At 47.9% G+C, this 13,272-nt stretch overlaps 1 protein-coding gene across 1 annotated transcript; it reads left to right on the top strand.

Moving 5' to 3' along the window:
• Positions 1 to 693: 693 nt before the first annotated feature.
• Positions 694 to 12,800, top strand: MMP8 (matrix metallopeptidase 8). Its single transcript, XM_030332206.1, has 10 exons — positions 694 to 927; positions 2,848 to 3,092; positions 3,656 to 3,807; positions 3,891 to 4,016; positions 6,552 to 6,713; positions 8,383 to 8,500; positions 9,226 to 9,359; positions 9,929 to 10,082; positions 10,981 to 11,084; positions 11,238 to 12,800. Exons 1-10 carry the CDS (start codon positions 793 to 795, stop codon positions 11,339 to 11,341), a joined length of 1,434 nt encoding a protein of 477 aa, XP_030188066.1. The 5' UTR covers positions 694 to 792; the 3' UTR covers positions 11,342 to 12,800.
• The last annotated feature ends 472 nt before the right edge of the window (positions 12,801 to 13,272 follow it).

Raw genomic sequence — 13,272 nt, 5'->3', positions numbered from 1 at the left:
CGCATGACTTGTACAAGTTCTCCTCTCCGGATCTGATCTCCTCTGCAAAATGCAGGACATGACAGCATCCCGAGGCCGTGCGAGGATGGCGGACACAACAGATGTACAGCAGGTACGTGTGGGATGTCGTACGTATCAACACACTGCGTACTCTTATCATCATCACTGTTGCTTTCTTTGTCCTTCCCATGGAAACTCCAGCTTGCAGCCTGGGGATTCTCTACTACACGGACGCCCAAACCCCATCTCCCAGAAGCTGCTCCAGGACCCCACACGGGCCCTGCTTGCTGACCACACGCCCAGCCACGCTCTCCTCACATCCAGAGAGTCTCTGGGATCCCCGGCCCCAAGATAACTACCATGAATCCAACAACACCCCTGCATAAGTTAACCCGGCCCCAGCATCTGCCACACCTAGGAAATGGAAACCCCACAGGTAACTGCTGTTCTCGAACTTCAGGATCAAGCTTCCCTTCCTTCCCCTAGACCAGACAGCTTGGCAAGAGTAAATCTCTGACCAAAACACCCCAAGAACAGAGAAGAGCAAGTTGCAATTGTTTTTCTGTTGCGGGGACACCGCCTACCCACCGTGGAGTCCCCCATCGCGTCGTGGCGTTGCACAAGTCTCCGAGCATCATTAACCCGTGTTGCTTCATGCTGCTGATGGGGCAATTGTTCAAAACACAGCTTTTATAAGAGACCAGAAGAGGACCGTGAGGGACATCCGACCCGCTGAACTCGAGGGTACCCAGGAGGGGAGGACCCTGCCCCAAGGGCCAGAGCAAGGCCAGGATGGCCGTGCTTGCGGGAAAGGCCATGTTCAGTCTGACGATGCTTCTGCCTCTGCTCTCATTCCTCCTGCACCTCTCCGGGGCCTTTCCGGTACGTTGGGAATCCCCGGAAGAGGAGACCACGCAAGTCGTTCGGGTAAGTTGACAACCCGGCAGGCGCGTGGTTGACGTGCCGCTTATTAGGAAATCGTGTGGGTTGTTTCTTCTTTCTAGTTAAATCAGCCCGAATGGAATTGTGCGGTTGCTTTGTTTGGCTTGAACGTCTCGTGTCAGGGGTTTGGAGGGCCCCAGGCGGGGCTCTTCGATCCCAGGAAAAATATCGCTGTTGGGCTCCTTCGGCTGGGGAGCCGTTGAGCAAGAACGGTTTTAATTGCAAGACTAGATGATTTTCTTTCTCGCAAACCTAAGATTCCCCCATTCGCTTATATGCAGCCCAGTGACTCCATGTCCGGTGTTGTCTGTACGGACTGTCTTCGCAGCCAAAAATCTCAGGGGGACTAGAGAGCGTGAGGACAGGAAATCAGAAGGAACTAGAAAGCAATGCGTAGTGCAGTGAGATTTCCCACTCCAGATTCTGAGGCTGTCTACGAACTATTCCGGGCACCATCAAAGCCAAACCCATAGCTTTTCCCCTCATCCCACAGTACCAAGAGTCAGGCCACATTTTGAAGAACCACCGGGAACGCTGTCACCGATTTGTCACGTGCAGTTTTCTTAGCATTGCAGTTGTAGAAAAGCATTCTTTCTTTTGCTTTTTCCCTTTGCTTTGTTCTTGAATATATCTTGCAGTGAGAATACTGAGCCCCAGGCTAATAGCTAGAGCTCACGGAGTGCTTACTCCGCACAAGACACCCCACTAAACGTTTCCCCAACACTGTCTCATGTCGACCTCGCTGCAGCCCTGCAAGGGGGGATTATTGTTCCCACTGTGGACACTAAAGTGAGTCTTGAATCACTTCTGTGATGCGCCCAAAAACTCAGTAATCTAAGGCAGAGCTAGTATTCGAACCCCAGCCTCTGTGAATCCCCCTTTCCCCATTTCTGTGCTCTGTCGTGTGCCCCTGGCCCCTTCCAGAGGATCTGCGGTGGATAAGAGGCTAATGCCGATGATGGTGCCGTTGCCCCAAACCTATCCAGGGCTCTCGTGAACTGTCCGTTCTCACTTGAGGAGCATCCAGGAAGGTCTGGGACTTGAATGGGCGTCTCGGCAATTTCCCTCCACGCACGCACTTGCGTGTCTTAGCGACAGGGGACTAAACCTTCTCTAGAGGAGCAAAAAGATACGTAAGAGGACTCTGCATTGATGCAACTGATACCTTAAAACATCAACAAATGCGGGGGGCACCTGAGCGGCTCGGTCGCTAAACGTCCGATTTCAGCTCGGGTCACAATCTCGCGGTTCGTTAGATGGAGCCCCACGTCCCACTCTGCGCTCACAGTGTCGCAGCGTCTCGTTGGGATTCTTCTCCCCCTCTCTCTCCGCCCGTCTCTCCTTCTGTCAAAATAAATGAACTTAAAACCTTCAAGAAATCAGGAAGGCCTAGCCAGTCTCCTGACTGCACACGAGCTCTTGCACGCGGCCTTGGACCTCAACCCTCATGGGAACCTGTTTTTTATGTTTTTTAATTTTTTTAACGTTTATTATTTTTGAGACAGAGAGAGACAGAGCATGACGGGGGAGGGGGCAGAGAGAGAGGGAGACACAGAATCGGAAACAGGCTCCAGGCTCTGAGCTGTCAGCACAGAGCCCAACGGGGGGCTCGAACTCACGGACCGCGAGATCATGACCTGAGCCGAAGTCGGCCGCTCAACCGACTGAGCCACCCAGGCGCCCCATACCTGTTTTTATGTATAAACATTCCCGGGAGCGCCGAAATGGAGGGGCCGTGCTGACCAAGGGACGGCGTTCTCTCAACGCCGGGCTGCGACTCTGTGTTTGCTCCCGTGACTACCAGCTTGTTAGACGGTTGGGAGTGACTTAGGAAGGACGCCGGGAAGCCCGGAGCACCGACGGAGGTGACTGAGCGAGTCCCCTCACGTGTGTGTCTCGGCCCAGAATTACCTGGAGAGGTTCTACCAGCTGCCGCGGGGCAGATACCGGTCCGGACGGAGCAACGGCACCAGTGTGGTTGTGGACAAGCTCAGAGAGATGCAGCGATTCTTCGGCTTGAACGAGACGGGGAAGCCAGATGAGGAAACGCTGGAGATGATGCGGAAGCCGCGCTGCGGGGTGCCTGACAACGGGGACTTCATGGTGACCCCGGGAAACCCCAGGTGGAAACATACGAACCTGACCTACAGGTGAGATTCCCGAGCTTCGGGACGCGTTAGGGGTGTTCGCGAGCGTGTGTGACGCGCCAGGCGCTGCTCCAGGACACGGGGCCCACGGGACCCCGTGTCCCCACCCCGGGGAGACCAGAGTCTAGTGAGTGAGGCCAGGGGGGAAAGAGCAAAGCCCCTACAGGCTCTCCTCACCCCAAAGCCTGGAGTTTTCGTGCTCCTCCTCCAAGTCTAAGGGACGATGGCCACCTCAGACTGTCCCTCTATGAACCCCCTTCAGGCCCCGACAAAGGCTTAGTCATTACTCCCCGCGTATCCCGATGAGAACGATCTCCGTCAAATACCACGATCTGCCGAGTCCTGAGTGGAAGGCCCTACATGTACTGAATCCCCCAACAGCCCTCTGAGAGGGGAGCTATGTTACGATCCTCCTCTTAGGAACAAAGACACTGAGTTTGAAGATACGGAGGGACTTGTCCGCAGCCCTGAGCCCTCATTAGACCCTGTCCAGGGGCAGCGCATCATGTCACTGACCCCAGGTGGATGAGCTCAGTGTGGTGACACCCCGTGTGCTCATTTTGAAGGATCCTGAAGTACACCACGCAGTTGTCCCATGCCAAGGTGGAAACTGTCATTAGCACAGCCTTTCAAATATGGGCTAACGCATCATCCTTGACCTTCACCAAGATCTCGCAGGGAGAAGCGGACATCAATATCGCTTTTACGAAGGAGGTAGGCCCTCCGCCCTCGAGCTCAGTTTTACTTTCCCGAGCTAACCTGAGACTCGGCAAGGACCTGATACGGGTTGTTCTATTTCAGATCATGGTGACAATTCTCCATTTGATGGACCCAATGGAATCCTCGCTCATGCCTTCCAGCCAGGCCCAGGTATTGGGGGAGACGCTCACTTCGATGAACAAGAAACATGGACCACAAATTTTGAAAGTAAGTTAACCAAGGGCATGTCCACATGCAGCTTCTGAGTGAACTTTGTCATGTTAGCAGCACCACGTAGATACATACACACATCCAAGGGGTTTTAACATTTCAAACCCACACAAATGGACCTTTTTAAAATTTCCCTACCCCATATTAGGTCAATTTAGGTTTTTGAAAAGCCTAAGGCTAAGTACTGACCTTGTTTCCTAGGATAGAAATCAAAAGGCTACAGACGACGGGTAAATCCCGCCAGTCCTGTTTGTTATAAAGTTTTTGAAACACGGCCCCCCTTGTTATGTACCATCTATGGCTGTTTCCATGGCAACAACAGCAGAGTTGAGTACACATCCTACAGAAGTACTCACAGAAATCACAAAGCCTAAAATATTTACTATCTAAACCTTTACAGAAAAGTTTGCTGACCACTTGCTTTGGGATATCTTTCTGTTCATATTCTGAAAATTTAATGATGTTTGGAAAAGGTCCCTATTTTTGGAAATCCAGAACACAGTTGGGGGTTCATTTAGAAACCTATCCCACTTGGAAATGAGCGCCATCTTTCTTGTCAAGTTATGTCATCGTTGTGGAGCTCTTCTTCAGTGGTGTGTTCTGGGGACAAACAACCTTTCAGGAGAAGACTCATGATAAGAGTCAGATCACCTGAAGGGAAGGATTGAGAATAAGGACAGGTGTATCTGGACCATGTGGTACTTCACAAGGCCACAAGTAACAACATGCCACAGAACACATTCTAGAAAGTAGGAAAGGAACCTTTTATCCTTGCTTGGGACCTGTTCTTCCCACCATTTTCTCAAAGAACCAAGTTTCTCCCACCAAGTTCTCAAAGAACTTATTCTACCCAAGTCCCTGTGCTAGGAGCTGCCTATACCCTAAGACAGATAACACTCTCCGCTACTTAGAATTCCTAGAGCCCTCCTCACCGGTCCACATGGTCATTCCCTCTTACCTGAACTAAATGACACTGGTTCCCACCTGGACTCTTTACCTCAAGTCTCTGCTCCCTCTAATTTTTCCTAGCACGGCAGAAAAATTTATATGTGGAGAGTCTATCTTGATTACATTACTCTCCTCCTTAACCTTGCAGTGTTTACATTTTCTGCAACAAATAATATCCAAATACCTTTCCTTGGCATTGAAGCTCTCAGTAGTTTTACACCCTCATCTTTCATGGCTGTCTTCCTGTGTCGCATGCTGCAGCCACCTTGTGCATTCAACCGTTCCCACATGACAGCACCTGCTTTCCAACCTCCCTACATTTGCTCACATTGTGCCCCAAGCCCCCCCTTTCAAAATCTCTTTCTGTGCTATGTCACATGCCACCCCTCTGTTGTCTTGCAGCTGGAAATGAGGACATTCTCCTCAGAATCCCGACAGTCTTCGTGTCTCTTTCTCTAGCTGCTCTCCTCACTGTTTGGTGCCATCCAAGTTGTTGGCATTCATCTCTCCTTCTAGACTGTGCATCATGACAAATCCCCCACATTTGCTTGCCATTCAGGGCCCAACACTCAGAGATGTTTTTGGAGATGCATTCATGATTGCAAAAATACAAGGACGTGATGGTCAAGACAAAAATGTCTTGGAGCATGGGTAGAATTAGCGTAGGCTAATTGTCAATAGGAAGTTGAACGTTGTAGTTGGAGAATGGGGCTTGCCCTTGTACCTGGATTTGACCCCAGCTCTACCACTTATTATTGCAAGACCCGTAAGGAGATACCTGAAATCTGTGGGATTCAGTTCCTTTACTGTAAAAACATTTCTAACAATACTTCATACAAATGTTGCGAGGACTAAATAGTATTATACTTCCTAGCATATGGAAAGTACTCTACAACCCTAGTTACTAAGGTATAAGAGATAGGTGTGTAGCAAAATGCTCAGCCTGTCTGTGAGATGGCCAGACTGAGAGATTCACATCACGAGTCAAATCCTCATGTGTCTGCTGGGCAAGTGAGGAGGTCTTGGACTTGGCCAAGGAACTTGGGTGCTAATTGCCAGGAGCGTGAACCTTGGAAGTTTGGGTTCCCAACTGGCAAAGGCACTGTGCTCCTGGAAGTTAGAGATGGGGGAAGGAGCAGTGTTTGTCTGTTTCTGGAGGGGAATCCTTGAAGCTGCTTCGAGAAATCAGAATCTGGGAAGAGCTGGTGCCCGCTGAGACTCTACTGAAGCTGAGGGCTTGGGAGGCTGGAGAGGGTTGCTGAGCATCAAGAGGCCATGGTGGCAGGGCCACCATGGTCTCTCAGCCTCAGGTCCACACTCATGGAGTACCAGAATCAGAATGAAGGCAGCTTTTCTTGGTCCTAAGGTTTGATGCGAAGCTCACTTAATCTGAACGTGTAACTCCTACCTTGACTGATTCCAGTCTCCATTTCTTCAGAAGCCTGCAGGGAAAATGCAAAAGAAGGCTTGGGCAGTGCTGTTTCTCCAGGAGCTTTTGGCTTGGAAGCTGCATTCCTCGAGATCAGAATTTCCTCCACCCTTGGATCCACTTGGAGCCATTCACCACATGTGCTTGCATTGCAGATTATAATTTGTTTCTTGTTGCTGCCCATGAATTTGGCCATTCCTTGGGGCTCTCTCACTCCACTGACCCGGTTGCCTTGATGTATCCCATCTATGCTTTCCGTGAACCCAGCACCTACACCCTCCCTCAAGATGACATCAACGGCATTCAGGCCATCTATGGTAAGGTTATCAGAAGAACACTGTGGTACACGGCGAGGTGTGGCACATCAAGGATGTTCTTCCCGGTCTTGTCTGTGGTGGTGGAAGTTGGAGGGCTCCTGGGGTCTGTCGGGAAGAAGGTACCGGTCAAATTTGGCGGATGTGCGCCATAGACTAACGCCAGGCAGGGACACCACTGAATTAGAAGTGCGCGTGGCAACAACAGAGATGGGTCTTCAAAACTTTGTGCTTCGTGGAAAAAAAAAACAGAATGATGCATATCACACAGTGTTTAAATTACACAGTATATGATTCCACATACATTAAAGTGCATATAGGCAAAGAAGGCATTTCAAGAAACATGCCAGCAAGCAGATACATATTGCCCATAATAAAAGTGTTGTCTGTGGAAAACAGAATGGGAATAGCAGTGGAGGATGCATAGAAAGAAACATCTTTTAAGGACATGGCTGATGCTCTCAGGGAGGGACATAGACAAGCCCAGATCTTACACGTCTCCTCCTGCTGCCTTCCTGGTCTCTAGAGGCTGTAAGAATGAGAAACCCGTGAGAAGGTAGGAGGGTCTGTAAACCAGTGTGGAGCAGAGTTGGGGACAGCAGCACAGAACCAGGCACACCAGGAACCCTAGCTCGGGAACCTCCTCATGATGATAGAATTTTCCAGAAGGACGAGACCTGCTCTATCCTCCCCAACTCCTTTCCCCAAAAAACACCTCCTTCCTTTTCCCATCAGTGTTTTAAATTCTCTCAGCTACTAGCATAGCCCTTCATTCTACAATGAAAAAACACATGAAAACACAAATACCCATAGGAAAAAAATACTGCTAAAATATGACTTAGGTTTATGCTACAGGTTCAAGGACCAATACCAGTTCCCTTCCTGAAGGTGGGTTTGGCGGGGAAGCAAGAAATGGATCCTGGGTGACAAAAATGTGGAAAGAACCAAGAAGGGGGAAAGGATGGGATTCGGATTTTAAAGTGGAGGGCGGGGAGGGGGAGACATAGAATTCAAATTGTCTTACTTCACAACTTGACCTGGACCTTTCTCTCTAAAAATCACCATGGTTGTTTAAAATAATGATAATAACTTTAAGAGGGCCAAATGTACATTCCCTTCATTGCCTTGTGAGATAGTCTGGTAGGGTTTCTCTTCATGCGGAAACCCTTCCCCTTCTGAGAAGCAATGGGGGTACTCCAAGAGTCACACTGGATTGGGCTTTAAAAAGCTGCTTCTCTGGGGCGCCTGGGTGGCACAGTCGGTTAAGCGTCCGGCTTCAGCCAGGTCACGATCTCGCGGTCCGTGAGTTCGAGCCCCGCATCGGGCTCTGGGCTGATGGCCCAGAGCCTGGAGCCTGTTTCCAATTCTGTGTCTCCCTCTCTCTCTGCCCCTCGCCCGTTCATGCTCTGTCTCTCTCTGTCCCAAAAATAAATAAACGTTGAGAAAAAAATTTAAAAAAATAAATAAATAAAAAATAAAAAGCTGCTTCTCTTTCTCCTCCTCCTCCTCCTCCTTCTTCTTCTCCTTCTCCCCCTCCTCCTTCTCTGTCTTCTCCTTCTCCTCCCCCTCCTCCTCCTCCTTCTCCTTCTCCGTCTTCTCCTTCTCCTTCCCCTTCCCCTCCTCCTCCTCCTCCTCCTCCTCCTCCTCCTCCTCCTCCTCCTCCTTTTTTAAGGACCTTCAAGCAACCCTGTCCAACCAACCGGACCAAGCACACCCACAGCCTGTGACCCCAGACTGACATTTGATGCCATTGCCACACTCCGTGGAGAAATCTTATTCTTTAAAGACCGGTATGCCATTAAACTGCTTCTTCCTTTGACTTACTTTCCTGGCATAACTTAGAACTGGCTTCTAATCAAGTCCCACTTTGCACATCACTCAGCTTTTCCTTTGAATTCTGTGCACGTGCCCCTCATTGGAAAGGACTGTGTTTTCTGGGTCACTCGAAACATCCAGGAAAATTTTTTAAAAAAGAAAGAAACCCTCCAACAGGCATAAACATTCATGTGTTGGTGATAGTATCACAGACACGGGCTCCACACGTGGGTTTACTAGACACAAAACCTCACCCAGTCGCACCCACCCAAATTCAGGCCAGTAAGTGGGAGCTATCCCTTCATAAGCTGAGGGCAAATCATCTCCCTGGTTGAGTTTTTCAATTTTCCATTGGCTGCTTTGTGATTGCGTAACCACAGGCTGGGCCTACTTGTACCACTTTTGCTGGAATACTCTAGATATTCTCAGTCATTTCTGTAGGGACAACGAGACTAATCCAGTGAGACTTGTCAGGGTGTGAGGAGGGGACAGGACAAAATGTAATCAGATAAGGTCATGCCTGTGACCTCCCCTAAACACTGAAGCACCCCCCCCCCCCACCACATGAATGACATCCCGTAAAGCCCCGACCCTGTGCTGGTCACCGTGCTGGGAACCGTCCCACCCTCTCGGGGACCAGGTACAGAGAAGCTGCCTCCTCGGGCCACCGCATGCGGTCCTGTCCTTTGTGCTCTGCCAGGTACTTCTGGAGAAGGCACCCCCGGATGCCAGAGGTAGAGCTCAACTTCATCTCTCTGTTCTGGCCGGCCCTGCCAGACGGCATCCAGGCCGCGTACGAGGACCCGGACAAGGACCTAGTTTTCCTATTTAAAGGTAACTGCCTAGGGTTTCACCTTATTTAGGTTTGTCCCTGCAGGGAAGGGAAGGCTTCTCTGCAGCTCCCCCCACCCCCACCCCAGCTGAGAGGAGGTGAGCCGATGACAGCAGGTTATGCTGGCCAGACTTGTGTCAGGAGACCCGGGTTGGGTCCAGTTCCTGCCGATTACCACTGTGTGCACTTGAGCAGCTGTTCCCTCCTCGGGCCTCAGTTTCCCCATCTACAAACTGAGGAAACCTTACTAGACCCCCCGAGTGCTCTGTCAGCCCCATCCCCAGTATAATGTTCTCAGAGTCCCCAAGGCTCTAATACAGTCTCTGCATAGGAGTGTCAGGACGTAGGAAAGACCCAGCTGTGAGGCCCCGAATGTCAGGCTGAGATGCTGGAAATTTTGTAGGTGCTGGGGAACCACTGAGGCTATTACAGCCCAATGAACTTGACCACCTTTGTCCGTTAAAGACTATTGTTCCCTTGCTGTTTCTATGATGATTTTACACCAAGAGGTGGTATCGATTTTAGAGGAATGGAAGAACCCTATCTAACATAAAACCTGAATCATTGGCAGGCAGCCAGTACTGGGCTCTGAGTGGCTATGACATTGAGCCAGGTTATCCCAAGGACATCTCAAACTACGGCTTCCCAAGCAGTGTCCGCGCAATTGATGCCGCTGTTTACTACAGGGGAGAAACCTTCTTCTTTGTAAACGACCAGTTCTGGAGGTAAGGTAAACTATTTTTTTGGTTAGAGGTTGAAATCTGTATTTACCTTGTCTACAACCACTAACAACCAGCCATCTGGGGGTTTAAAAAAAAAACCCAGGTGATCTTTCATTGGCATTTTATTTTCATAAAATCATCATTGTTGCCATGGCCTTTGAAAATGTCATTTTTATCAAGTCAAAAAGCTTCACAATGGTATTGAGGATTCTATGTCAGGGAACAGAGCAAACCTTAATATGGTTCCAGGAAGGGATGCAAAGAAAGGCTAATTCTGTTATGAGTTAAATTCTAACACACTCAAGAAAATGCTGTTTGGATGGCCTGAAAAATGTGGTGTCCACATTGGACTTATCACCTCACTACTGGGGGGAAGGGGGGAGGGGGAAGAGGAGGAGGGAAGGGAGGAAGGCTGGTTATGCACCAATTAAGTAAATCCACAGGGAATACAAGCTTTTATTTTTGAAAATCAGGTCGTGATCTCACAGTTTCTGAGTTCGAGCCCCACGTCGGGTGCTGTGCTGACAGCTCAGAGCCTGGAGCCTGCTTCAGATTCTGTGTCTCCCTCTCTCTAGCCCTTCCCCCAGTCACACTCTGTCTCTCTCTCTCTTGAAAATAAACAAACATTAAAAAAATAAAAATAAGTAAAAAAGAAAATAACAATAACATTGTGCTAGCAATCAAAACCCTGTTTTAGAATTAATGCGACCCACCTATTTTCTAAATAGGAATGTGCCCTTAGGTAGAAAAAAGTTAACCATTCTTAGGCCCAGGAAATAAGACATAACAAAGACTGAATGAGAAAATATGTGTGAAGGCACTTTGTAAAGTATCTGCACTTTAAATAAAACTGTTATCATTACATACTGTATTGATACATGGGACATTTTTGTTTCATCAGATACGATAACCAAAGACAATCCATGCAAACGGGTTATCCCAAAAACATAGCAAGCATCTTTCCAGGAATAGAAAGTAGAGTTGATGCAGTTTTCCAGCAGAATCGTAAGTAGAAAAAAACCCTGATAATAAATTTGTTTACAGTCGTAAAATAGCACGTTTACGTTTCAGTGTTGTATCGGAACAATTTTCATTGAAAATGTCTAAGACCTTCTACAAGCTAATTCAACCCTTGATCTTTTTGTGCTTTTCGGGCAGACGTCTTCCTCTTCTTCATCGGACCCACGTATTATGCGTTTGATCTTAGCGCTCACAGGATTACTAGGGTTCAGAGAAGCAACAGATGGCTTAACTGCAGATAACCCGGAAGCAAAGTCACACGTGTCTGCATCGGTTTCCTGCGAATGGAAGGAAAGTCTAGTTTGCAAATTCATTTTACTGTGTCCTATTTATACTTTTCTCACCCATAAGTAATGCCTGCTGTCACTGTCCTCACTGGGCCTGTCTTCCATGCAAATGCATTTGGAGTAGGCCACCGTCTACAGGGCTGATTTAGTTCTCACCTATTCCAGCTCAAGAGAGGAGATGAAGCCTTCCTGGTCACCTCAGTGCTCACTATGTTGTTACTCATCTGACTTCTAGAATGCTCGTATATACCTGAGGCTCCTTAAACATGTCTTAATTATATCTGCTATGTACCGTTCAGCACTGTGTTCCAGTGAGACATAGAGGTCATGAACAACGTAACAGAACCTCTTGCCTTTACTGAAAACGTGGTGCTATTTTCCAGTCTTGGAAAAAAATCCTGTTGACCCATGTGGTGGGTTGAACTGTGTCCCTCCAAGAAAGAGATATTGAAGTCCTAGTCCTAGGTGCCTATGAATGTACCCTGTTTGAAACTAGAGTCTTTGGAGATGCAGATAGTTAAAATGAAGTTATCCTGGAGCAGGGGGGCCCCGGAAGAAGAGGGTCCCCGCACACACTGAGGGGGACAGTCACGTGAAGGTAATACAGGGCCTAGAATGATGCATCTACATGCCAACAACGGCCAGCACCCATCACAGGCCAGCAAGAGGCAAGGAAGGATCCTTCCCAGAGCCTTCAGAGAAAAGAATTTTATCCTCCTAACACCTCAATTTTAGACTCGTAGCTTCCAGAACTGTGATAGAATAAACTGTTTTTTAAGCAACCAAGTTTGTGACGCTTCCTTCTGGCAGCCCTAGTCCGTCCAGCAGCCAGGACAGAACATCTGCGCTTGAGAAATGAGTCAACACAAAATGACAAAGTTGATTATTGTCACCTTCCCCCGGAAGGGAGCCAGAAGGGCGGTACCACTTCCTCTTCCGCCTCCTCCCTGCTCTGTCCTTTTAGATTCCAAGCAAAAGGGCTAGTAGTTGGATTTCTTCTTCCCCATTTCTTTTTTTCCAGGGATACTCTGGGGGGCACCTGCTACCAGTAAGTGGGATTTACTGCACCAACAGAACAGTGCTGGGCACAAAATACTGTGAAGCTCACTAAATTAAACTGAGCTTGGATGCATACATTTGATAATGGTTCTTTCCCACCAAGAACTGTAGGACTTCAGGGACCATACTGGCCAACCAAGACATCAAGATCGTTATAACACCATATCGGCAGTTGTTAGAACGTAATGCAGATTATTACACATTAAATGAGTGCATTGTAAACTATATTTATTACCGGCACATTCTATTTTCTTATTCTGTTAGTTTTTAAATCCCGCAGATAATTAGTAGAATTTGGTGTCTTATTCTGGTTCAAAAATTATTAAATGCATTTAAAATAAATATATTAAATGACTTGTGATCCATAATTTCTTAAGATGCTACCACATGGTTCATATAAAGTATAAAAAGGAATAGCAGATTTTATATTTGCAGGCACTTCTTGTCTTACCAGAATTATTACATTGACATTAATCTTTCAAATACCCTTTTCATTCACAAAATATTTTGTAAAGATCCGATTTTCTTTACAAATTCCCTCAAGTATGTCAGCACATTTTTCTCAACTTACTTTACGAGATGAGAGAACAAACTAGGATGTACTGTCATTCCATTCGTTCATTCATTCAACAGTAAGTAATCGCAGACATGCCCCAGGTACTGTGCTAGGGAAAGTGAGAGAGAGATAAGAGTAATTCATTGCATCAATATAACAAGTGCAAAAGAACCTGTAAGAACAGAGTATTTCTTTTTTTTTTTTTTAATTTTTTTAAAAGTGTATTTATTAGGGGCGCCTGGGTGGCTCGGTCGGTTGGGCGTCCGACTTC

The sequence above is a fragment of the Lynx canadensis genome, chromosome D1 (assembly GCF_007474595.2).
Source record: "Lynx canadensis isolate LIC74 chromosome D1, mLynCan4.pri.v2, whole genome shotgun sequence".
In the NCBI taxonomy this organism is placed as follows: domain Eukaryota; kingdom Metazoa; phylum Chordata; class Mammalia; order Carnivora; family Felidae; genus Lynx; species Lynx canadensis.
The sequence above is the reverse complement of the archived record's forward strand: the minus strand, read 5'-3'. Positions and strand labels throughout refer to the sequence as shown.

What these genes read in the sequence shown, in the direction of transcription:
- MMP8 (XM_030332206.1), top strand. Translation starts at nt 793, where the DNA reads ATGGCCGTGCTTGCGGGAAAGGCCATGTTCAGTCTGACGATGCTTCTG. An exon ending in CGGCATTCAGGCCATCTATG is followed by an intron (nt 6,714 to 8,382) that starts GTAAGGTTATCA and finishes TCCTTTTTTAAG; the next exon opens with GACCTTCAAGCAACCCTGTC. An exon ending in GTAAACGACCAGTTCTGGAG is followed by an intron (nt 10,083 to 10,980) that starts GTAAGGTAAACT and finishes TTGTTTCATCAG; the next exon opens with ATACGATAACCAAAGACAAT.